This window comes from Sceloporus undulatus, chromosome 5 (assembly GCF_019175285.1).
Source record: "Sceloporus undulatus isolate JIND9_A2432 ecotype Alabama chromosome 5, SceUnd_v1.1, whole genome shotgun sequence".
Lineage (NCBI taxonomy): Eukaryota > Metazoa > Chordata > Lepidosauria > Squamata > Phrynosomatidae > Sceloporus > Sceloporus undulatus.
This window is the reverse complement of record NC_056526.1, coordinates 57,139,232-57,160,020: the sequence shown is the minus strand read 5'-3', so window position 1 is coordinate 57,160,020 and position 20,789 is coordinate 57,139,232. Positions and strand designations below refer to the sequence as shown.

The 20,789-nt window shown below is 40.1% G+C and overlaps 2 protein-coding genes across 4 annotated transcripts in view; both read left to right on the top strand.

The window, feature by feature from the left end:
- NUP107 (nucleoporin 107) overlaps window positions 1-5,244 on the top strand; it is a 30,842-nt gene extending 25,598 nt beyond the window's left edge. For all 3 annotated transcript variants that reach the window (XM_042467810.1, XM_042467811.1, XM_042467812.1), the window contains exons 23-28: window positions 368-470; window positions 603-763; window positions 1,275-1,400; window positions 2,606-2,719; window positions 3,158-3,325; window positions 4,980-5,244. In XM_042467810.1, the coding sequence (XP_042323744.1) occupies window positions 368-470; window positions 603-763; window positions 1,275-1,400; window positions 2,606-2,719; window positions 3,158-3,325; window positions 4,980-5,087 (780 nt within the window). In that variant the 3' untranslated portion in view covers window positions 5,088-5,244. The remainder of the gene's footprint in view (window positions 1-367; window positions 471-602; window positions 764-1,274; window positions 1,401-2,605; window positions 2,720-3,157; window positions 3,326-4,979) is intronic.
- A 3,136-nt stretch (window positions 5,245-8,380) lies between these two features.
- Window positions 8,381-19,002, top strand: SLC35E3 (solute carrier family 35 member E3). The gene is made up of 5 exons (XM_042469133.1): window positions 8,381-8,812; window positions 10,963-11,073; window positions 13,922-14,080; window positions 14,331-14,413; window positions 16,130-19,002. Exons 1-5 carry the CDS (start codon window positions 8,423-8,425, stop codon window positions 16,314-16,316), a joined length of 930 nt encoding a protein of 309 aa, XP_042325067.1. The 5' UTR covers window positions 8,381-8,422; the 3' UTR covers window positions 16,317-19,002.
- The last annotated feature ends 1,787 nt before the right edge of the window (window positions 19,003-20,789 follow it).

Sequence of the window (20,789 nt, the reverse complement as noted above, 5' to 3'; positions counted from 1 at the left end):
GGGAATCTGCATAGTAGTGAACAACTATTTTTTCCCGTAAAAAATTTGATATTTCTTATCATGTATTGCCTTACTACAAATGTAACTTTTTACATATACCCTGTGTTGAGAATTTTACAGCCACAAAAAGGCTATCTCTACACCACATTTACAAAATGTTTATACACATATCAAATGCATTTTGTCCTGTGAGACACATTTCCTGTTAGAGTAATCAAGCCTAATGCCTTTCTGGGAATACAGATGTCCCCACTAGGTTCTCTAGAATTTCATCTTTGTTTTTAGCTTGGCTTGTATCCTTAAGCAAAGAGTAAAATAAATTTGTTTAATGCATATATGCTGATAGTAGATTTTTTCCCCCTCTCAGGAAGATCAGTTGAAGATTGATGTGATTGACTGGATAGTATTTGATCCTGCCCAAAGAGCAGAAGCACTTAAACAAAGCAATGCTATAATGAGGAAATTTTTAGGTAAGGCAATGTTAACCATCAGTTTGAAAGTAGAGATAAAGTGTAATGCATCTGAAAGCAGTAGTTCTGCTCATAATTTGATTTATGAAAGTGATAATTGACTGACAACTCTTTGAATATTATATTTTACAGCATCTAGGAAACATGACGCAGCCAAAGATGTGTTTATAAAAATCCCACAAGACTCTATAGCAGAAATATACAACCAGTGGGAAGAGCAAGGAATGGAGAGCCCACTTCCAGCTGAAGATGATAATGCTATCAGAGAACATTTATGTATTAGAGCGTATCTGGTGAGAATGTGACTAAATTCCAAAAAGAGGTAGTTGGAAGGCCTGTCTCTAATTCCAGATGTGTGGAGTGGGTTCATATTTTTCATACATGAGAGAAATGGACATTACTCAGGCATATGGATCTCTTTTAAATTTTCTCATGTTTTAGAGTTATACTTTAGCCCTGTAAATTAAAATCATGCTGGGGTTGAGCCACTGAAACTTAATCTTAGTATTACATTTTGAGGAACTTGCTTGTTTTTTAACTTGGTCAGATTAAAATAGAATATTTTAATTATATCTTTCACTTAGGTATGGTTGAAAAGTTATTTCTGATAGTGTTAGCAATTGAGATCATATTTTGGTGAATCAAGTAAAATGTATTTTCTAAATTGGCCAGATGTTCAAACTGTCTGATTGCTGCAGATCAGTCTATATCAGGAATCAAGACTGATCTGGTACATTTTTTGACACATAACTAAATATTTTTCCATTTATCAATATAAAAAGTAATATTTTTGCCCCAATTTAGGAAGCCCATGAAGCCTTTAATGAGTGGTTTAAGCACATGAACTCAATGCCACAAAAGCCTGGCGAGCCTGCCCAAGCAAGTTTCACAGAAAAAGTAGCCCATGAACTTAAAGAGAAGCAATATGAGGTAAATAGACATGAAACCAAAGATTGTTTTATTGTTAGCTAAATATATATTGAAGAGTCAGTGTCATGTATTGGGTTGACTGATGGACCAGGATTTCAGGAAAACAGGGTTCAAATCCTTGCTCTGCCACGGGAACCTACTGGGTACCTTTGGAGAATCAATACACTCAGCATAAGAGGAAGGCAATGATAAACCTTTGAATAAATCTTGCCAAGAAAAACCTAATGGGGTGATCATAGATTGGAGTAGATTTGAAGGGACATAACTGTAATAAAGGGCCGGAACAGACTGGCAAGAAGGTGCGGCTTGAAGCTGCCACTGCCAAAGACAGATTGAGGTAATGGCAAACACACCCTGCAGCCCCGATCTACCTTGAACCTGGCCCAAATAGGAGTGGAAAAGATCTGCTCCTATTTGGACTGGGAAAGAGCTGGCTTGCCCGACCCTGCCACAGCCCCAAGGCAGCTTCAAGACACTCCATCTTGAATTAGCCCATGGGTTCTGGGCATGATTGGAGCATGCAGCATGTAAACGCCATGCTCCAGTGACACCCTGAAGTGGGCTTTTTTTCAGCCATCTGTTTCAGCCCAAAGTATATTAGAACATAAATTATTTGCCACAAAAAGACATTGATTACTCTGTTGATTGCCAGTAGAACAGTGTTCCTCAAGTTGGGGTATCCTTCAGATGACCATGTGCACTGAATGTTATGAAATTCTACTCAAAACACATCTGGCGGGTACTGCTATATAAGATATTGCAAGTTGAATGCTAGATTGCTAGCTAGTTCCATTTCATGAATTTATGAAATAGTTGAGACAGCCATACTTGTAGAGACGCTCACTTGCCAGAGAGAGTAACTTATAGGAGCAGAACATTAAATTGCAGGTATACATTTGTAAATGGCTGGGTTTTTTAAAAAGTGTTAGTGAACAACATCATATTGTGTAGGTATTGTATACATGCATTTTGAATTAGTAACTAAAATTCATGCTAAATTGACACATTTACTTGGACATATTGTTCAATTCAGCTTTGGTTAGTTAATGAGATTTAATGGCACAGTATCACAACTGTGGTTCAGCATTTATTCTTGGGGTGGCAGGTGGAGCAATCCACCACATTTGGGATTATCCCCTTGTGCTTTAAACTGAATGTGTTATAGAGCAGTTTGTGATGGTTTCACTTTGATTTTCCTTTTACAGATGGATTATGGTATTTGGAAAGGTCTTTTGGATGCTTTAACAGCTGATGTGAAAGAAAAAATGTACAATGTCTTGCTGTTTGTTGATGGAGGATGGATGGTTGATGTCAGAGAGGTAATGCATACATAATTCAGATCAACCATAGAGGTGGTCCTAACCCAACATATAATAGGAGTAGTAGTTTCAAAGCCAGTCAGTGTTCTGCCTTGTAATTGTTCCAGGTTTTTATTTACTGTGAATTGACTGCTACCTTGATTATGATTGTTTCATTTACATGTAGGTATACTTGCCATATGAGTAATGTCTATACAGAGAAAACTGACTGCAGCTCACAGGTCTGCTGCTTTTAAATGCAACGATGCTTAAATCTCACATTACAGTGAAAACCCAAATTCAGACTAGCTTTTGGCAGTCACGATTGAGTAGACATAATTATTAGTAGGCTTAAGAGTTGTCATATTTTGTTGTGTATGAGAGACAAACACAAATAAGTCTTGCTAAAAATAATAAAGGACACTGTTGCTTAAACTTAATTCTTGCTTTTTAATCAAGGATGCTGAAGATGACCCTGAGCGTACTCACCAGATGATCATGCTGAGAAAACTCTGCTTGCCAACAATGTGCTTCCTCCTTCACACAGTATTGCACAGCACAGGACAGTATCAGGAAGACCTCAGGCTTGCTGACTTGATTGCATCGGATCGGCACAAACTTTACATGGTAAATTAGTACCAGGGAACTCTAAATACTTCATCACATTTTAAAGGCTCTGCTTGGCTATTTTGTTGTGAACATCTACACAATAATAAGCTCTTCCTTTGTTTGATTTTCTGTGTATATTGTGGGGGAAATCATGTTACACATATGTGCGATGTACCATTGCAGTTCCTCATTCAAGAATCTAAGCTGAACAGTTTGACAGGAATCTTTCCCACTCTGTTCATGCCTTTAAAAGTCTTGCCTTAATTCCCCTTAGTTCCTTCTCAAAGGCCTCTCTTGTCACCCCATAAAAGGCTAGAAATTTCACTCCTACTCTTCAGCAAGAAGATGGATGATGCTGTTGCTTTTGCTGTAGGGTTGGTCATAAATGCTACTCTGTAGGGGATGTCTTTCTGTTTTGGCAGCATGATCCTCTTCTGAGGCTGCCAAGATGCAAGCAAACTGGTAAGATTGCATTCTGATAATGCTTACCTGACCAGCCGTGGTCCACCTTGCCAATGGTACAGAACAGGCAGCTGCTCAGTATTGTAGACTTGCTAACCCTCCCCTAGCGGCAGGATACAAAACTGCATTTGGACATACTGAGGTTAACAACATGACAGATGACCCTGGACTCTTGCCAAAGGAAGTCCAGTATGTTGTAGCTGCTCAAAACCCAGCCACATTCAGTGGGCATTTTTGCCCTGTTCAAGGAACATCAACCCATGCTCTTGCTATAAAATGCTGAGCATTTGTACATTTTCCATTGCCTGTAGTGTTCAGCATATTTGCTATTGTTGCTTGCTATGTGTGTTCAGTAACCTAAATATTTTGCAGTGACATTTATAAAGGTATATTGGTTCTGTGTTTTGGGCAAATGTTATTTGCCAATATGGTAGAAATATATGTCCCCGTTTTAGAATAATGTATTTCATTTTACAGCTCTGTATACAATCAATTAACATTTTCACCTATATATTTTGTAGCACAGGAGAAAGTGTTGAACAGCTCTGTGATGTCCCATCATCCCACATGCCTCTTTTATTTTCTGAATCCTCTTGAGTCATTCTGCTGATAGAACAGCTTCTGTCAGCAGAGCTGGGAGGGTGACAATCCCTCCTCTTCCTCTATGCCTTCAAAATTGGCATTAGAGGGCTGGAAAGTCCTTCAGAGAATTTCTCAGACAGCACAGAGGGGTTGCTGGGAAATGGAGAGAGGGCAAAAGTCATGTTCCAGTTGTGGATCTACAGCAGTGTGAACCCACTATGTTAAATATTTCAGAGTAATTGTTACTGTGTTTTGCTTTTTAAAAAAGAATAGGGGAGAGTATGAAGGAAGATTTGGAAAATATAATGCATCGATAGTCTCCCAACATAAAAAATGGAATTTCTATCTTAGCATAGCATTTCTAGGAGTTAAAAATCCTTGTGACTGATTCTTTGAATGTATTTTCTCTGTAGATGCAAGCCTTCCAAACAGAAGGTAATTATAAGGGAGGAGGAGAAGTTTTTGACAAGCTGTTTTGAAAAAAAAAAAATCCATGGCCCATTGGGGGGGATTATTGTGAATGAATACCCTCACTGTTCATATTTAATGTGTTCTTATTAACTTGATCCTTATGTCGCAAACACTTACAAAGGCATCTGTAACTTAAGCCATCTCTCTCTTCCTTCAGGTGTTTTCTAAGGATGAACTCCGGAAGCTGCTACAGAAACTGAGGGAGTCTTCCCTTATGCTTTTGGATCAAGGTCTTGATCCTCTTGGATATGAAATTCAGTCTTAACTGTGTCTTTCTAGATAATAAAGGGGCTGAAGAGTGGTATAATATAATGAAGACAGGAATCTTTGAATTCACCCTACAATGTGTGGTATGGAAATGTCTTAATGATGTTGTAGTGCATTGTGGCTAATAAACAACTTTTGTATATGTAAAGTGACAACCATTTAGATACAAATGTATTTTTCTCAATAAAATTGCAAATGGCTTATTTAATAGGAAAAAAGATCTTTGGGACTTAAGTATGTAAACAGTCATTTCAAGTAAATGCCCTCATTTGCCAGACTGTGTTGCTGGGTCTATATATACCAGCACAAATACAGCTTAATGCAGCACTATGATGTTGAAAACACGCTGGCTGCAATCTTGGCTTCTGGTCCTGTTGTATCTTTTTCTATGCCACTTGGCAAGCTAATTTGGATGGAAGAACATCAGAAGAGTCCTGTTGGATAATATCACAAACATGCCGTGCAGCATTCTGTTCCCACAGTGGCCAAGCAGATGCCTGCGAGAAATCCATATACAGGACAGTAATGGCACCCTCCACCTGTTGCCCAAGTTACTGAAATACATACTGCCTCTAGTATTGGAGGTAATATGTAGCATTGTGAGTACTGGATGCTTATTCTCCACTTAGCCACTAACTTGGATAACTTTTAAAAAGATATCACTAGTTTTGATAGTTTGACTATGCATCTATATTGGGATGGGCAAGCTGCAGCCTGAGGACAATATGTGGTCCCCAAGGGCCCTTACTAGAGCAAAAAGGGGTTGTTGTTTTTTACAGAAAAAGCAAATTGTCCCTGTGACACGACCTCCTTTTCTTTGCCTTGAAGCCACCTTTTTCCTCTTTCCAATTATAGAAGGTCCTTTGTCAATGACACCTGCCTAGCATCCATCCTTTATACGGTTTCCCTAAATGTATAAGGGCTTGGGTCCCAAGTGTCTTCCTTTTACAGGTTTAGTATCTTAGGTAGCATGTTTATATGTGTCTGTATGGTTTAGAACTCAGGCAGAGGCTTCTGTTATAAAAATGAAACATTGATTTTATTGAATAACATTTAGCAAGAGTGTAGTTCATGTAGAGTAGTTCAAACGTGGTGCAGTTACATTAATGTAACAGTTGCAGGTATTTCACAGTCATTGGTGTCACTAGGTGCGGACCACAGGTGACACCCTAAAAGGGGGGGTGATACCACCGCTCCTCAAACACCTACCTTTTTGCAGAAATGGGCTGTGGCATTTACAGTATTTGTTTCTAAAATGCTTTAAGAGATGGTGGGAGTGGGGTAAGGCTCAGTGAGAGGAGAAAGGAGAGGCCCCAGAATTTTTTAAAATTAAAATGTCAAATTTGAACATTTTAAATTTTAAAAAATGCATTTGTTTTTTTTTTAATTTATTCTTTTTAAATTTTATTTAAAAACATCACATTTTAATGAAATATCCACTTTGTATATGTGATTACTTTTAGGTTGTGCTTATGATATTGTAATTTGAAGGTATATATTTAATTTTGCTAGTTGTTTATGTCACAACTATTAGCATTACATTATACAATATACATTATATATGGGAGGGCCTGAACAGACAGGCCAAAATAAAGCTGCTTCTGGTCACTTTGGGAGTATGCTGTTTAAATGCTGCATGCATCCTAAGAGGCCAGAAGCCGTGCTAAAACCACCATCCAGTCCTAAGGACTGGACCACAGCTTTGGCACAACGTCTGGCCTCTTAAGATGCGTGTGTCATTTAAACAGCATACTGTACCTCCAAAGTGACATGAAGCAGCTTTATTTTGGGCTGTCTGTTTAGAGCCAGAATTATGATTTACAAGTAACATTAGCTCAAAACAGCATTACTAGGGATTCTGTATGGTGTGAAATAGGAGAAGGCTGACACCGAGTTACTGCTGCAGGTGACACCAACCCTAGGAGCACCACTGTTCAGTTTCCTCTTTACAATCTCTAATACACTTTTTCTCCCCGTCAATAAATATTCTTTTCTCAGCTCAATTCCCTTCAACTCCCCCTCAACTAACACTTAACTAACCTCACAGTCAGCCCAAACCATGATTGTCTGTCAAGAAACCAAGTCTTCCTAGTGACTCCATCCCAGTCCCCTAACTCCACGCTGCTTTTAATATTTCCATCCTGCTGTTTTATAGCAGCGGAGGGGGAAGTGGTTGAAGGATGGCACAAATGATCCCCAGACCCTTAGAAGTTACCTAGACACACGAATAAGTACAGATCTGTCCCCATTCAACTTACATGGATGATGGTAGAAGAAAAGAGAGAAGCACCTCCAATGTACTCTGAACAATGCATAACTTGATACAACTCATGTTTGCAAGACGTCAAAAGCCTGTTTCCCATTCTCCAAAACTCCCTGTATAACGGAAACACAGCACTAGAATAGTAATTATTGTACTTGGCAGCTAGTCCCAAACCTCAAAACTATGTATCCCTACCCACTCTTGTGCTATACAGTATAGTCTTGAGGTTCGGGAGTAGCTGTCAGATACAATCAATAGCTTTAAGATGTTGTAAAACTGCCATCATCTCTGACTTGTTTATGTTGTCTAAGGGCTGCCATAACATCTGGAGAACAACTTGCCCACCCCAGTGTATCAGGAGGAAGGTTGGCCAAAGGTATGCTATTTTAACTCCTCAAACATCTGTGTCCCCCTCAGCAGAACCAGCCTCCTGGCCCCTGTCGGCTGGAGTCCTGGGTGCGAATCCTTGAGTGTGGAAATCATGCTGCCACATTTGATTGCAGACCTGGCAAGGGAGGCTGGATCCTCTCTTGTGCTCCACTGCCAAGGATGGATGGAGGCTGAAGAGTTGGCGCCATCACTCCCCACCTGTTTGGAGTTAGGGACACAAAAGGGTTTTTTAATCCTAACCCTGCCACTCAGTTTTGGGACATGGCTTCCTCTTATATGCTTGGATCAGGGCTATGGGATTCTGGGAACTGCAGTTGGGGCTGTGGAACCAGAGCAGAGCTACAACAAACTAGTTCCCAGAGAACCCTAGTGCCACCACAAACTGCAGCTCCATCCACACTGGGGAAATAACCCGGTTTGGCACCGCTTTAACTCTGTCTCTTTGCTATGGAATTCTGGGAGTTGGAGTTTGTTGTGGCCCAGAGTTCCATAGCCTTGAGCCGGGAAGAGTGGAATTGGTGCCAAGCCGGGTCATGTCCCCAGCGTGGCTGCAGCCAGGGAGAGCTAGAGGGCGGCAGGGGCTCCCTTGGCGGGAAGGGCCTGTTCCAGGGCGGAGCCGGGGCCTTTCCTGAGCCACGTGTCCGGGGCTGGCGGGAGGGAGGGAGGCGGGGTGGGTGGCCATGGCTGTCGGCGTGGGCTCCTGGCGCCTGGGCCTGGGTCTGCTGGGGAACCTGGGCGCCTCGACCTGCATCGTGTTCCTGAACAAGTGGCTGTACGTGCGGACGGGCTTTCCCAACCTGAGCCTGACGCTGGTGCACTTCGCGGCGACGTGGCTGGGGCTGGGCCTGTGCCAGGCGCTGGGCCTCTTCTCGCCCAAGCGGCTGCGTCCGGGGCAGGTGCTGCCTCTGGCGCTGAGCTTCTGCGGCTTCGTGGTCTTCACCAACCTCTCCCTGCAGAGCAACACCGTCGGCACCTACCAGCTGGCCAAGGCCATGACCACCCCCGCCATCGTCCTCCTCCAGAGCCTGGCCTACGGAAAGGCCTTCCCCGCCCGCGTCAAGCTCACCCTGGTCAGGGAATGGGGAGGGAAGGGAAGGAGGAAGAAGGAAAGGAGGAAGAAGAGAGGAAGGAAATAGGGAAGAAGACAGAGGGGGGGAGGAAATAGGGGAAGGGACGAAGGGAAGAAGGGAGGGAAGAAGGAAGGAAATGGAGAGGAAGGAAGGAGGGATGGCGGAATAGAGGAATGGGGGAGGGAGGAGGAAATGGGGGAGGAAGGAAATAGAGAAAGGAAGGAAATGAGGAAGAAGGGAGGGAGAGGAAATGGGGAGGGAAGAAAGAAGGAATGAAATAGAGGAAGGAAGGAAGGAAATGAGGAAGAAGGGAGGAGGAAATGGAGAAAGGAAGGTTGTGGCACTAAGCTCTCTGACAGAGAAGGTTAAATGTCTTGTTGTTGTGTGCCTTCAAGAGTTTCAGAGTTATGGCGACCCTGAGGCGAACCTTATCACAGGGTTTTCTTGACAGGTGTCTTCAGAGGGGTGTGCCATGGCCATCCTTTGAGGCTGAGAGAGTGTCACTCGCACAAGGTCACCCAGTGCATTTACATGGCTGAGCCGGGATTCAAACCCTGGTCTCCCAGTGTCCTAGTCCAGCACTCAAACCATTACACCACACTGTCTCTCACTACATGTCTCACAAAACTGGAATTCCCAGAATTCCATAGCATTGAGCATCAACAGCCACCTCTCTGATGCCTCCTTGGCCTAGTTGGCCATTTCTGAGGTGGGCACGGCTGACTTCAGTCAGCAGCTTTTCTTTTGAGTTTCTCAGCCATAGTGGCCTTAGCTGCATTTATACTGAAAAATTAATGCAGATTGACGCCACTTTAACGACCATAGCTCAGTGCTGTGGAATCCTGGGATATGTAGTTTTGTGAGATACACAGCCACTTCTGTCAGAGAGCTCTGGTGCCACAGCCAACTATCATTCCCAGAATTCCATAGCACTCCTGGCTTAATAGCTCAGAGCAAACTGGCGATGCCCACCAAACTGCTTGGAAGAGGGAGCAGGTGCACAGTCCACACATCACCTTTCCACTTAACAGAATTAGGCATTTTACATATAGAAAAGTGGTGTTCTGTGAAGACAGTGTACAGTCAGCCTTTGACTTTTGCGGGTTTGATTATTTGCGGATATGAGTAATATGTTCTCTCTAGGGGTTCCTAGGTCCTCCAGTGCAACATGCTGGGAATTGGCCATAGAGTTGTGCTGGAGGAGCTGTTTAACCATCCTAACCTTGTTTATCATTTTGGCAGCATTGTGAGGTCGGTTACCTCGGCCATAATCATTCAACCAAGTTCATAGCTGAATGGAGGATGGAATTTGGATCTTGCTTGCATCCATTCATTTGGCTTGCATAGATTTCTACATTTCTAGTGCAAACCCAAAGAGAGTGGCTTCCTCTCCCAACAGTAATGCTGGAGTACTACATATTTGTGGAGCTCCTGCCAATAATGACAGTCAGTCCTAAATGCTCTAAAGGCACCAGATCTCATCTGATCTTGTAAGCTAAGTGAGGACAGCCCTGGTTAGTTGAATTGTAGAGATGGAAGAGACCACAAGGGCTAAGTACTTGGATGGCAGGCTGCCAACAATTTCTAGGTGATGTAGGCTGTGTTTCAGAGGGAAAATGGCAAAACCATCTTTGAGTATTATTTTCTTAAGAAAACTCAATTAAATTCATGGAGCTGTCATAGTCAGTAGGAGGCCTGAAGGCACATGCAGTCATGTCAGAAATCCCAACAAGCTATAGCGAGCAACCCTGTCAATTGTATGTGATGTGATTGCCACAGCAAAGTTGTACAAAAAAGCAATTCTTTTTATCATTCTGTTTTGTGCCCTGCGTATCCCACTTCTGAGTTTTCCAAAACAAAAACCTAATTGTGCTTTCAATTTTGGATGGAAGTGTCATTCACTTACACTGTTAGTTGCCATTACTTTCGTTTCTCTTAACCATTAGTATTGTTTATATATTAACTATATCCTTAGTTGTGGTGGTCTAGCTTTCTGTGAAATTATGAATTAATAAAAATGCACCAGCATCTCTGGTTGAAGTTGTGTTTTCAGCATTTTGGGACATTACAAATAGGGCAAGTTTTGTTTTGCTGAGTTGTAGTGGCAGAAAATGCATAGAAAACGTAACATTTCTTCCTCTTTCTTACAGATTCCAATCACTTTAGGTGTCTTCCTAAATTCCTATTACGATGTGAAATTTAACCTGCTTGGAATAATTTATGCTACTCTCGGTGTTCTAGTTACCTCTCTTTATCAAGTGGTGAGTTTTTAAAGGTTTTTTTTTTTCATATGCAGTTTTAAATTGAAAAGATAAACTATTTTGATGTAATGCATGTACGTCTCACCTTTTCAGCTTGTCCCACAGCCAGTCTCCTGGGTACAAATGTATTCTTGTAGTTCATATCAGCACTCTCCACAAAAGTAAAATATAAAATGGCAAAAGAGAACCAAAACAATTGTCTTGAAGCAACAGGCAAACATGTGTGTTATATATACTACATTCTTCAAAATTATGCTCACCCTTTATTTCAAGATTGTTGTGTAATACTCTACAAAGCTGTGAAACAGTAACTATACTTCCTTTCTTTTGCACTCCACCCCAAGCTTGCAGCTGTACATGTATATAAGCGTAAAGGAAGTTGATTATGTGTTATAAAACACCACTGTAGAATGGCCTTTACCTGAACAGTTTGTTTATTCAAAGCCACTGTAGTCTTCAATTGAGGCCTAACTTATCACAGTTTGTTTCCATCACTCCATTATACCTTTTCTGAGGGAGGTGGCTGCTATTCCCACTGCTACAGAATGGGAGATGACATGAAATCCTGTTTTGGAAGACTGTTTTTTGTCACTAAGTAGAATTTTTGATCCAGGCCTTCCCAGAACAAATAAAATCTATTTTTAAATATATTTAAGATTATTTTTTTTAAAAAAAGAAAAAGCTCACAGAGCAGCTTATAGTTCATTTAAAAAGAAAGCCCCCACCCTCAGGTTTTCACTCTAAAATACACAACACAAAGGGAAACTGGGTGGGTGAAGAATGGAAGGGGAAAGGATGTATCCACACTGCAAAAAATAAAGTAGTTTGACACCACTGTACCTGTCATAGCTCCATCCTGTGGAATCCTGGGATTTATGGTTTGGTGAGGTATTCAGCCTGGCCTGGTACCTCGCCAAAATGTTACTAAGGTTTTGTAAGTACCCTCTGGGATGAAAATGAAACAAGAGGAAAAGCTACAGCCAGATGGAATGACTTCTGCCAAAATGACAGCTAAGGGAGGGAAGAACCCAGTGAAACTAATTGGCAATTAATGGAGAGGAAAAACCCAGAACTGTTGGCAGAGTGATGGCATGACCCTGCTTCTCTCCTGCTTCAACAGGCTATATAATTTCTAAAAGGAACCATTACTATCTCAAACCACTGCTCTCCTGTGGTTTTTAAAAAAACTATATGGGAAATATGTAAGACTGTATTCCTAAGCATATTACAAGGCACCTATAAAACCCATATAATTCAGTGGGATTTTCCTTTGAAAAATGCAGGTTGTGAAGCAGTTTATATATGAGAATATTGCTATCCACTTCATTGCTATTTTACTCATAGAAAGAATGACATCTCAGACTTAATAGCTGTGAAGCTATGTTATGGTTTTTTCAGGATCAACAAACAGCAGGCAGCCTGCATTAAGAAATGGAATACACTTGAATTTCTTATTGCGTGCCCTGCCTGTTGACACTGGAAGTAACAACTACTTGAGCTCTACAGTGTGTTTTCTTCTTAGATGATAGCCCTATTCAAGCCTTTGCCTCAATGTGGGTGACAGAACCTGGGCATGCACCCTGATTAGGCAAGATTCTTAGTCATGGGACCTCTGGAACTGCTAGCCAAATGCTTTCCATGAACCACACACAGAGAGGTCTCTCACCTTGCCAGGTAAATGGGGATATTCAAGGAATGGGGCTCATCCATGTATCCATCCACATTTTCAGGCAAACACCTGAATCAAACTTAGGTTATACTTCTGCTAATCAAACACAGGCCGGTTACAAACCGGCACTTGGGACGTCCACAGGATGTCCCATTTTAAAAAAGGGGCATCTCTTCTAGACGCCCCTGGGTCTAATACAGACTCTGTCCGTACAATATGGCGCCGGCCGTTCCACACAGCCGGCGCCATCTTTACGTATCGGACGCTGTGCGTCCGAACGTGTCGCAGCGCCTGTGACGTCGCGAAGAAGCACCATTTTGTTGAGTTATCTGAACAGTTAGAGCACAATCCTGTGCATATTTACTTGGAAGAAAGTTTTACTTTCAGTGCATAGGAACTAAGGGCCTGAACAGACAGACCAAAATAAAGCTGCTTCAGCTCACTTTGGAGGTATACTGCATACATCCTAAAAGGCCAGAAGCTGCACCAAAGCCATGCTCCAGTCCTAAGGACTGGAGCGCAGCTTTGGTGCAGCTTCTGGCCTCTTAAGATGTGTGTGTCATTAAAACAGCATACCTCCAAAGTCACCCAAAGCAGTTTTATTTTGGCCTGTCTGTTCAGGCCCTATGTCTTGCTTTCAGCCTTCATCCTTTCACCATACGCAAGTACAGTGCTATGATTTCACTATAACTTCCTGGAAAGCCTGCGATTTGCAGTTTAGGGAGGGATGTTCAGAATTCTCTCAAGACCTCTACCATCTCACCAAACTGCAAGCCTCAAGATTCCATAGGATGCAACAATAGTGGTTAAAATGGAATCATAGTGCTAGATTTACAGTAGTGTGAAAGTGTTCTACTAGGTAATTTTGCATCACGTTCTTGCATATGCATGAGGAGATCCAAAGAGATTTTTCTTTATCTCTAAGTAGATTGATTTCTGTAGTCTACGTGAGCTGCAGCATCCAAGCCCTATTAAGTGGCAAACAAGTATAAATTAAACATTATCCCAACAACTTAGTATGAATGCATGTTCAGGTAAACTGGATAAATGGAGCTGTGCTGTTTTGTAATGTACATTAAAAAAATAACACAGTAATAAGTAGAAGGCACATAAGATGACTTGTAACTTGTTTTAGAGCTGGATGTCAGATGTTATTAATGTTTTTTTCTTCAATTTCAGTGGGTAGGAGCAAAGCAGCATGAGCTGCAGGTAAACTCTATGCAGCTGCTCTACTACCAAGCTCCAATGTCTTGCGGCATGCTGTTGTGTATTGTGCCCTTCTTTGAACCAATATTTGGGGAAGGTGGACTTTTTGGTCCCTGGACACCTTCTGCTGTGGTAAGACTTCGTGCATCTTGCTTTTTGTTTCTAAAATCTTAACATTTGTGTGTGTCTCTGTGTAGCATTCTTGATTATCTATGTCTGATACTCCACCTTTTGGTGAAAAGGGCATTATAAATAAATGCTCTTCTTCTTCTTCTTCTCAACATTAAATGCAGTAATCACTGTGAGGGGACAGAGTAGAAAATCTTCATTTATCTCATATAACTTGTTTTTACTTCTTTTCTTTTCTTTTTTTAATTCACAGTTTCTGGTGCTGCTGTCTGGAGTAATTGCCTTTATGGTGAACTTATCTATTTACTGGATCATTGGGAATACTTCACCAGTTACGTATCCTTTCCCCTTTTACCCATTATGTTTTTGTTTTTGTTTTACTTTCTGTTGGAAAAAATAATAAAGTACAGAAAACAGGATCAACTGCAGATAATAATTATGTTTGGGTCATGAAGATAAGTCAGGAAACAAAATATCTTACTGAGTTGTTTTGTGAGGGAGTGAGGGCAGTCACCAAGTATCTTCCCTTCCTTGTCTGTTTCTAGTGGCAGCTGGAAGCATTGATGTTAATGGAGCAGTGAATCTTCTCTAGGCTTTCACCTGAAACTGGAAAGCACTATTGTTGTTGTGTGCCTTCATGTTGTATCCAACTTATGACGACCCTACGGTGAACCTGTCATGGGGGTTTCTTGGCAAGATTTATTCCAAGGGGGTTTGCCATTTGTATCTTCTAAAGCTGAGAGAGTGTGACTTGTCTAAAATCACCCAGTGGGTTTACATGACCGAGTTGGGATTCGAACCCTGGTCTCCAGAATCATAGTCCAGTGCTCAAACTACTACACAACACTGGCTCTCTTAAGTACTATACAAGCTAGTAGAGTTCAGCACTTTGGATCACTACTTCAAAGTTTGGCTAAATGCAAGAATAGAGTCACTGCTCCACTGTCATTCGTTACTCTGAAATTTATCATGGTGATTATTCCAACCCTCTGGCCATGGAAAATTGCCTTACACACATAGGAATATTGATTGGTCTACCCTGGCATTGTATATTCTGACTGGCAACACCTTTCCCCAGTTTCAGATCCTTTAAACTAAGGTGTAAGGACCAGTGGCCATCAATAAATACATGGTGCTTTGTCACATATCCATTTTGTCCCTCCTCTTTGACAAAGGGCGAAATCAGTGTCATTCCCTACAAGGTGAAAATGGCTTCTGCTCAGAAAGAGGAATCTTTGGATCAAAGCCAATACAATTTCTCAATCTTTTCACCTAAGCTTCTGGGACAGTCAAGGATAAAATATACTTTCTATAAAACCTAGCCAGGTTTTATAGAAACGATATTAAAACCTGAAATGCCAAGTTTTATAGAAAGTATATTAAATGACAATATATTATGAAGTGTAGCATGTTTAAAATTAAAAAAAAAGAAATGTCTAAAGTTCGGACAGCAGCGGTCAGCCTTGTGATTGAGTTACTTAGTATAAGCAGTGTGGTGTAGTAATTTGAGTGTTGGACTATGACTCTGGAGACCAAGGTTTGAATCCTTGCTCAGCCAAAGTATAATCATAATTTTCTAACTGCATGCATTTGCATCTTAAATGATTTTAAAATGCACTAATTGCTGAAAGAATAATGATAATATCAACTTGTTAAGCAGATGAATTGCATTCTGCCAGATTAACTCTTCTGCATTCAAATTTTTGGGTGTGTATGTACCATACCTCAGCAGCCTGATTACAATAATGAAATGCCAGATTTTATAGAAAGTATATTAAATGAATATTGTTATATAATGAATGAAAAACATGTGTTATATTATGATAGCAGAGAGCTAGATGGAATTTTGTTTAAAATCTGGTTTACCAGGACGGGGACGGTTAGTAAGTACTAACTGCAGCCTTGTGCACAATTACGTAACCTGTTTTCAAATCCCATTGACTCTGTGGGATTTAAGCAGAATTTTATCCTTGACAGTGCTAAATGAATTCAGCATGTTTTACATTTAATCTTCATTGTTGAAAAGATGTGTTCCTTAACAGAAATGTGCAGCTACAATATGTTTGGACACTTCAAATTCTGTCTCACTCTCATGGGAGGGTATATCTTATTTAAGGACCCTTTGTCAATTAATCAAGGCCTTGGAATTACATGCACATTGTTTGGCATTTTAGCTTACACCCACTTCAAACTTAGTGAACAAGATGGGAGCAAAAGCAAGCTGATTCAGCGCCCATAAATCATGTACCAATGTGGATCGTGGATGAATCCTTTTAATATGCACTAACTTCAATAAGAACAAAGAAGTTGGATTAAGAAGTAGATATATCCTGTTGTTAATAAGGTACTGTAAATTTGTTCTCTTTAAAAAGAATAAGGCACTACATAATACTCATCCCTTACAGTGTTCAGATTATTTTCTATTACATATAAATGGGCTTCTTCAGTTGAAGGACTGGTCATAATTACAATGGCACTTCTGAGTGAACTCTCCAGTTTGTACCAAATGAACTCATCAAGGCAGATGTGACATTTATGGCCAAAGGAATTTATTCTTTTGATCATATCAGTGTTACCATTGTCAATCTGTGCTGATATTCTGAAATCATATGAACATTGTAGCTTCTCAGTCTGGTTAATTATAGAAAAACAGTTTTAACGTTTTCTGATTTATTGAGAAGGACTTCAGTGGGATTGTGTCTAACATACCCATGCACACATATATCCCCCACACACACACTTTTCTTTTTTCAAATACAGTTTGTATTAATTTGAGAGAAATTAAGTTTCTTTATTCATGGTCCAACAAAACTCTGATATTCTAGTACTATCAGGGCTTTGCATCTTGATCAGATTTCCAACTTCACAGAATATTTTGTAGTTCGGTACAGGGCTGGTCCCTGTAACTTGAAATCCTTTTCTTCCTGCCCTGCTTTAGGGCCAGTTAAATAACTTATTCAAGAGGGTGGGTTTCTCAGAGGATCTAAAGGATCTGTGTCAAGCCCTTATGTTAGAACAACACAGGCTTGAACAAGACTGAAATGCTTTGGGGAAATTACGTATTATGCCTTAACTGAAAGATTAAGATGTCAGATATCCATAAAATAAAATGAGAACATGATAAAGAGTGTTTTTGATAGCATGAAGCCTTACCACAATTCTAGAGTGGCGGGCAAAACCTGGAATAAACTGGACAAATGGATTCTGCCATAACCTGATGGGTAGATGGCTTTAAATACTAACTATACCTCCTTGTATGTGCTGCTATTACTGTTCATTGTATACGGACCTGCAACTACAATCAAAAATAGTCATCCTATGAGCTATATTACTTCTAATCAGTAACTCATTTTTTGAAACATCACCAGGATTTTTCTTCATGTGCTTAAACAGTGATGGTGACATACACTTTTTCACTTCCCTGTTTTTGCAGCTTCGCCTATGCTGTCACTAAATTTGAGCAAAATAGCAGTAGGAAAACCACACAGATTTTCAAGTTACTGGGATATTCGAGAACCACCTGAAAAACATGATTTACCTGTAAAACAGGATAGATAATTGTACTTGTTCTGCTGGTTAAAAATATAACAGGTTTTTTTTCTGAAAGGAGATGTGTAGTAGCTACTGTACAACAAAATTCAAACTTAGTGAAGAAGATAGGTGTAGGGATGTGAAATTGACCCCTGAGGCCATATCCTGGCAACTAGCAGTTTTATACACAGAGAACTGAATAGGAACTGTTCTTTTGGTGTATTACACAGTACATTCATGCTAGCTCTGCCATGAAGCCATCAGAGCTTCAGCTAGAAACTTGAAATATAAAGTTTTAATATAAAATACAAAGTGCCCTGCATCTTGTCACATTGGCAGCCAACCAGCAGCACAACAGGACATTCTTCACCTCCTTTCTGTGGCCCTTCATCAGACCTACCAACTGGCCCTGGATGGTTTCCCAACCAGGATGGGGAAGAGTCGCCTCCCAATGATACTGATTTTTGAAGGTGGCACCCCATAAAATTATGCCATACTGCTTTCAAAGAGCAATTGGCTTTGGGAGGTATGCAACTTTTGCCTTAGAAACTGAACCATTAATTTGAAAGTCACACTAGGACAATGACATGGAGATGTTCTTTGTTTTGTCTTTGAAAAACAGAACTTAATGTACTGCCTGTATTCTAATCTATTTTTGTCCCTGTGGCTTGAAGGAAATATATGAAGAAGAACAAATAACTGAATTGTACAATCTGTGTAAAATTGATTGGATTCTTATCTCTTCAAATAAGGTCTTTCTTAACAACTATGATCCAAATTTCTCATTATAAATGCTTTCGGTGATTTGAACAGCACAGTATGGAGGGGGAGGGGGAGCCTCACAAACATGACTTGTGTACATTCACTTTGCTTCTTATTCAGTTCCGAAGTCTAGTCTGTCCAAAGCCAAATCTCTTCATAATATACTTGTATACAGTTGTTACGGATTTTTGTCAGTATTATGGTATCTGGAGCATTTCTTTGCATTACCAACCATATCTTAGGCACTAGACAACCTGAAGAATTATTTAAATACATTGTTAGATATCTGTGATTAGCACTGAAAAAAAGTACTCATGCAAATCTGTTCAGAGCAGGTGCATATTGAAAAAGCAATTTGCATTATATTTGTGCTGTGCACAAACTTTCCTGAAATATACACCATAAGGATCTGTTTAATTAAAAACAAAGACTAATGCAGCTGGTTGCATAAAGACATAAGCTTTTATTTTACATAAGACAGCTGTAACATTTCATGCCCATCCTGTGTTTTAAAAGGTAATATAAAAGAGACAAATATACTAAGGCCTGTTACAGACTGCCCAAATAAAGCTGCTTCGGGTCTCTTTGGAGGTATGCTATTTAAATGATGCATGGGTCCTAAGAGTCCGGAGGTCGCGCCAAAGCCACACTCCAGTCCTAAGCACTGGAGTGCAGCTTTGGTGCAGCTTCCGGATTCTTAGGGTGTATGCATCATTTAAACAACATACCTCCAAAGAGACCCGAAGCAGCTTTATTTTGGCAGTCTGTAACAGGCCATGTGTCTTTATTCAGACTGTTCAAGATATTCTTCTTTCCCTACTGAAAGGTTCCCAGATATGAGAGAGAATGGTGAATCTCATCATACTCAGCTATATCATGGTTTGTAGTTGTAAACAGATTGTGTTAATATGCTGTATAATAACCATGTACCGGGGGGAGGGGGGATACTGTTTGTGGCAGTCTGTGCTGGATGAAGTTGCAAACATGTTAATAAAATACACAAAACTTGTTTAAGAATATGCTGCCCAAATATACAGATCCTGTAGTAAGCAGTAATGAAGGTGTTTTTTTAAAAAAAAAATCCAGATGCTTTCTGTTTTTGCTTATGAATAAACTCATTCTTCATGTTAAACTTCTGTATAGTCTCTCTCTGAAGCAGTTTGTCTTTCTAGCCATTTTTTCATTATGAGAATGGTATTTTTTAAAAGAAGAACAGTATCATTAAGGGTTGATACACATGCAATACATGTGCTTCCTTAGTCCTGCATCTTCATATTTTAGTTTAAGCTATTTTTTCCCATACTATCAGAAGCTGCTCTTCAGATGAGCACTCTGTCCAGGTAAGACAATCTCCTGAATAAAATATTTTTATTTCTAACCACTATATTAACAAACAAATAGTGATACTCCAGTGCCAATAACCTGTTATCTTAGCTCTATGTGAGGAATGGGTACTGAACTTAATGGCCTTTCCATCATTTTAGGGTTGTTGTTGTTTTCCATTAAAGAGTGCATTACAAGAGGGGAAAATCTAAGAAAAAGAATTCAGGAGAGGAGGTAATATTAATTGCATTAAAATGCATTAAAAGAATATGGCTAAAGGCCTTAATTCTTTGCAGAATCTATCACTAGTAATTGGACAAATTAAGATTTCAATAAACTTGAAAAGGACAACATTATTCATTTATCTTCCTAAACTTTATCAAAATTCCTATACATCTCAATCGTGTTCAACACTGCAGTAGTTGTACAGTTCTCATAAGTAGTACAGAACCACTGTGGACTCCTATTGAATGAAACCTCTGTCTTTTACATAGACAGGCCTCTTTCATAAAAAGAAGAGACAACCAACATGTCTCACCACCCAGTGCAAAATGCTTCTGAATCAGAAAACACACTTAAAGAGTACTGTTCATATTCCTTGCTACAATTTAACCTTTTGTGACTCCAGAGAAATCAAAACTCCTGCGGGAGTTTATGAAGTTTAAGTGGGGATTCCCATTTATTGTTTTTCTGGAATAGAAATAATGTTAGCTCTCCTTTGCTGTTTGCTCAGGCTATTCACCTGACCTCTTTAGTTGCAGATTTTGTGGAAGGAAACTACTATATTGTGGATTGTTTGGAATTTACCATATTTTCAAGCTAAAGTGTAACTACTCTTTAATATTATTATAAATTTACATAGCATTGTTAATATACCCAAGATCCCTGTTAGGTAAAGAGTGTTTCTGACTGACTTTGCAGGACAGTCAAGGTTCCATCACTTCTGGTATTGTCTTTCTGTTCCTTGGCATGTAATATTTCCTCCAATAATTTACTCCCCTGGTTATCAATACGTTATTATTATTATTAACCTTTATTTATAAAGCGCTGTAAATTTACACAGCGCTGTACATACAATCTTTTTAATTGGACGGTT

Excerpts from the sequence above, each read along its gene's own strand:
- SLC35E3 (XM_042469133.1), top strand. The coding sequence starts at position 8,423 with ATGGCTGTCGGCGTGGGCTCCTGGCGCCTGGGCCTGGGTCTGCTGGGG. Across the intron at positions 8,813-10,962 it reads CCCGCGTCAAGCTCACCCTG|ATTCCAATCACTTTAGGTGT; the intron begins GTCAGGGAATGG and ends TCTTTCTTACAG. Across the intron at positions 11,074-13,921 it reads TTACCTCTCTTTATCAAGTG|TGGGTAGGAGCAAAGCAGCA; the intron begins GTGAGTTTTTAA and ends CTTCAATTTCAG.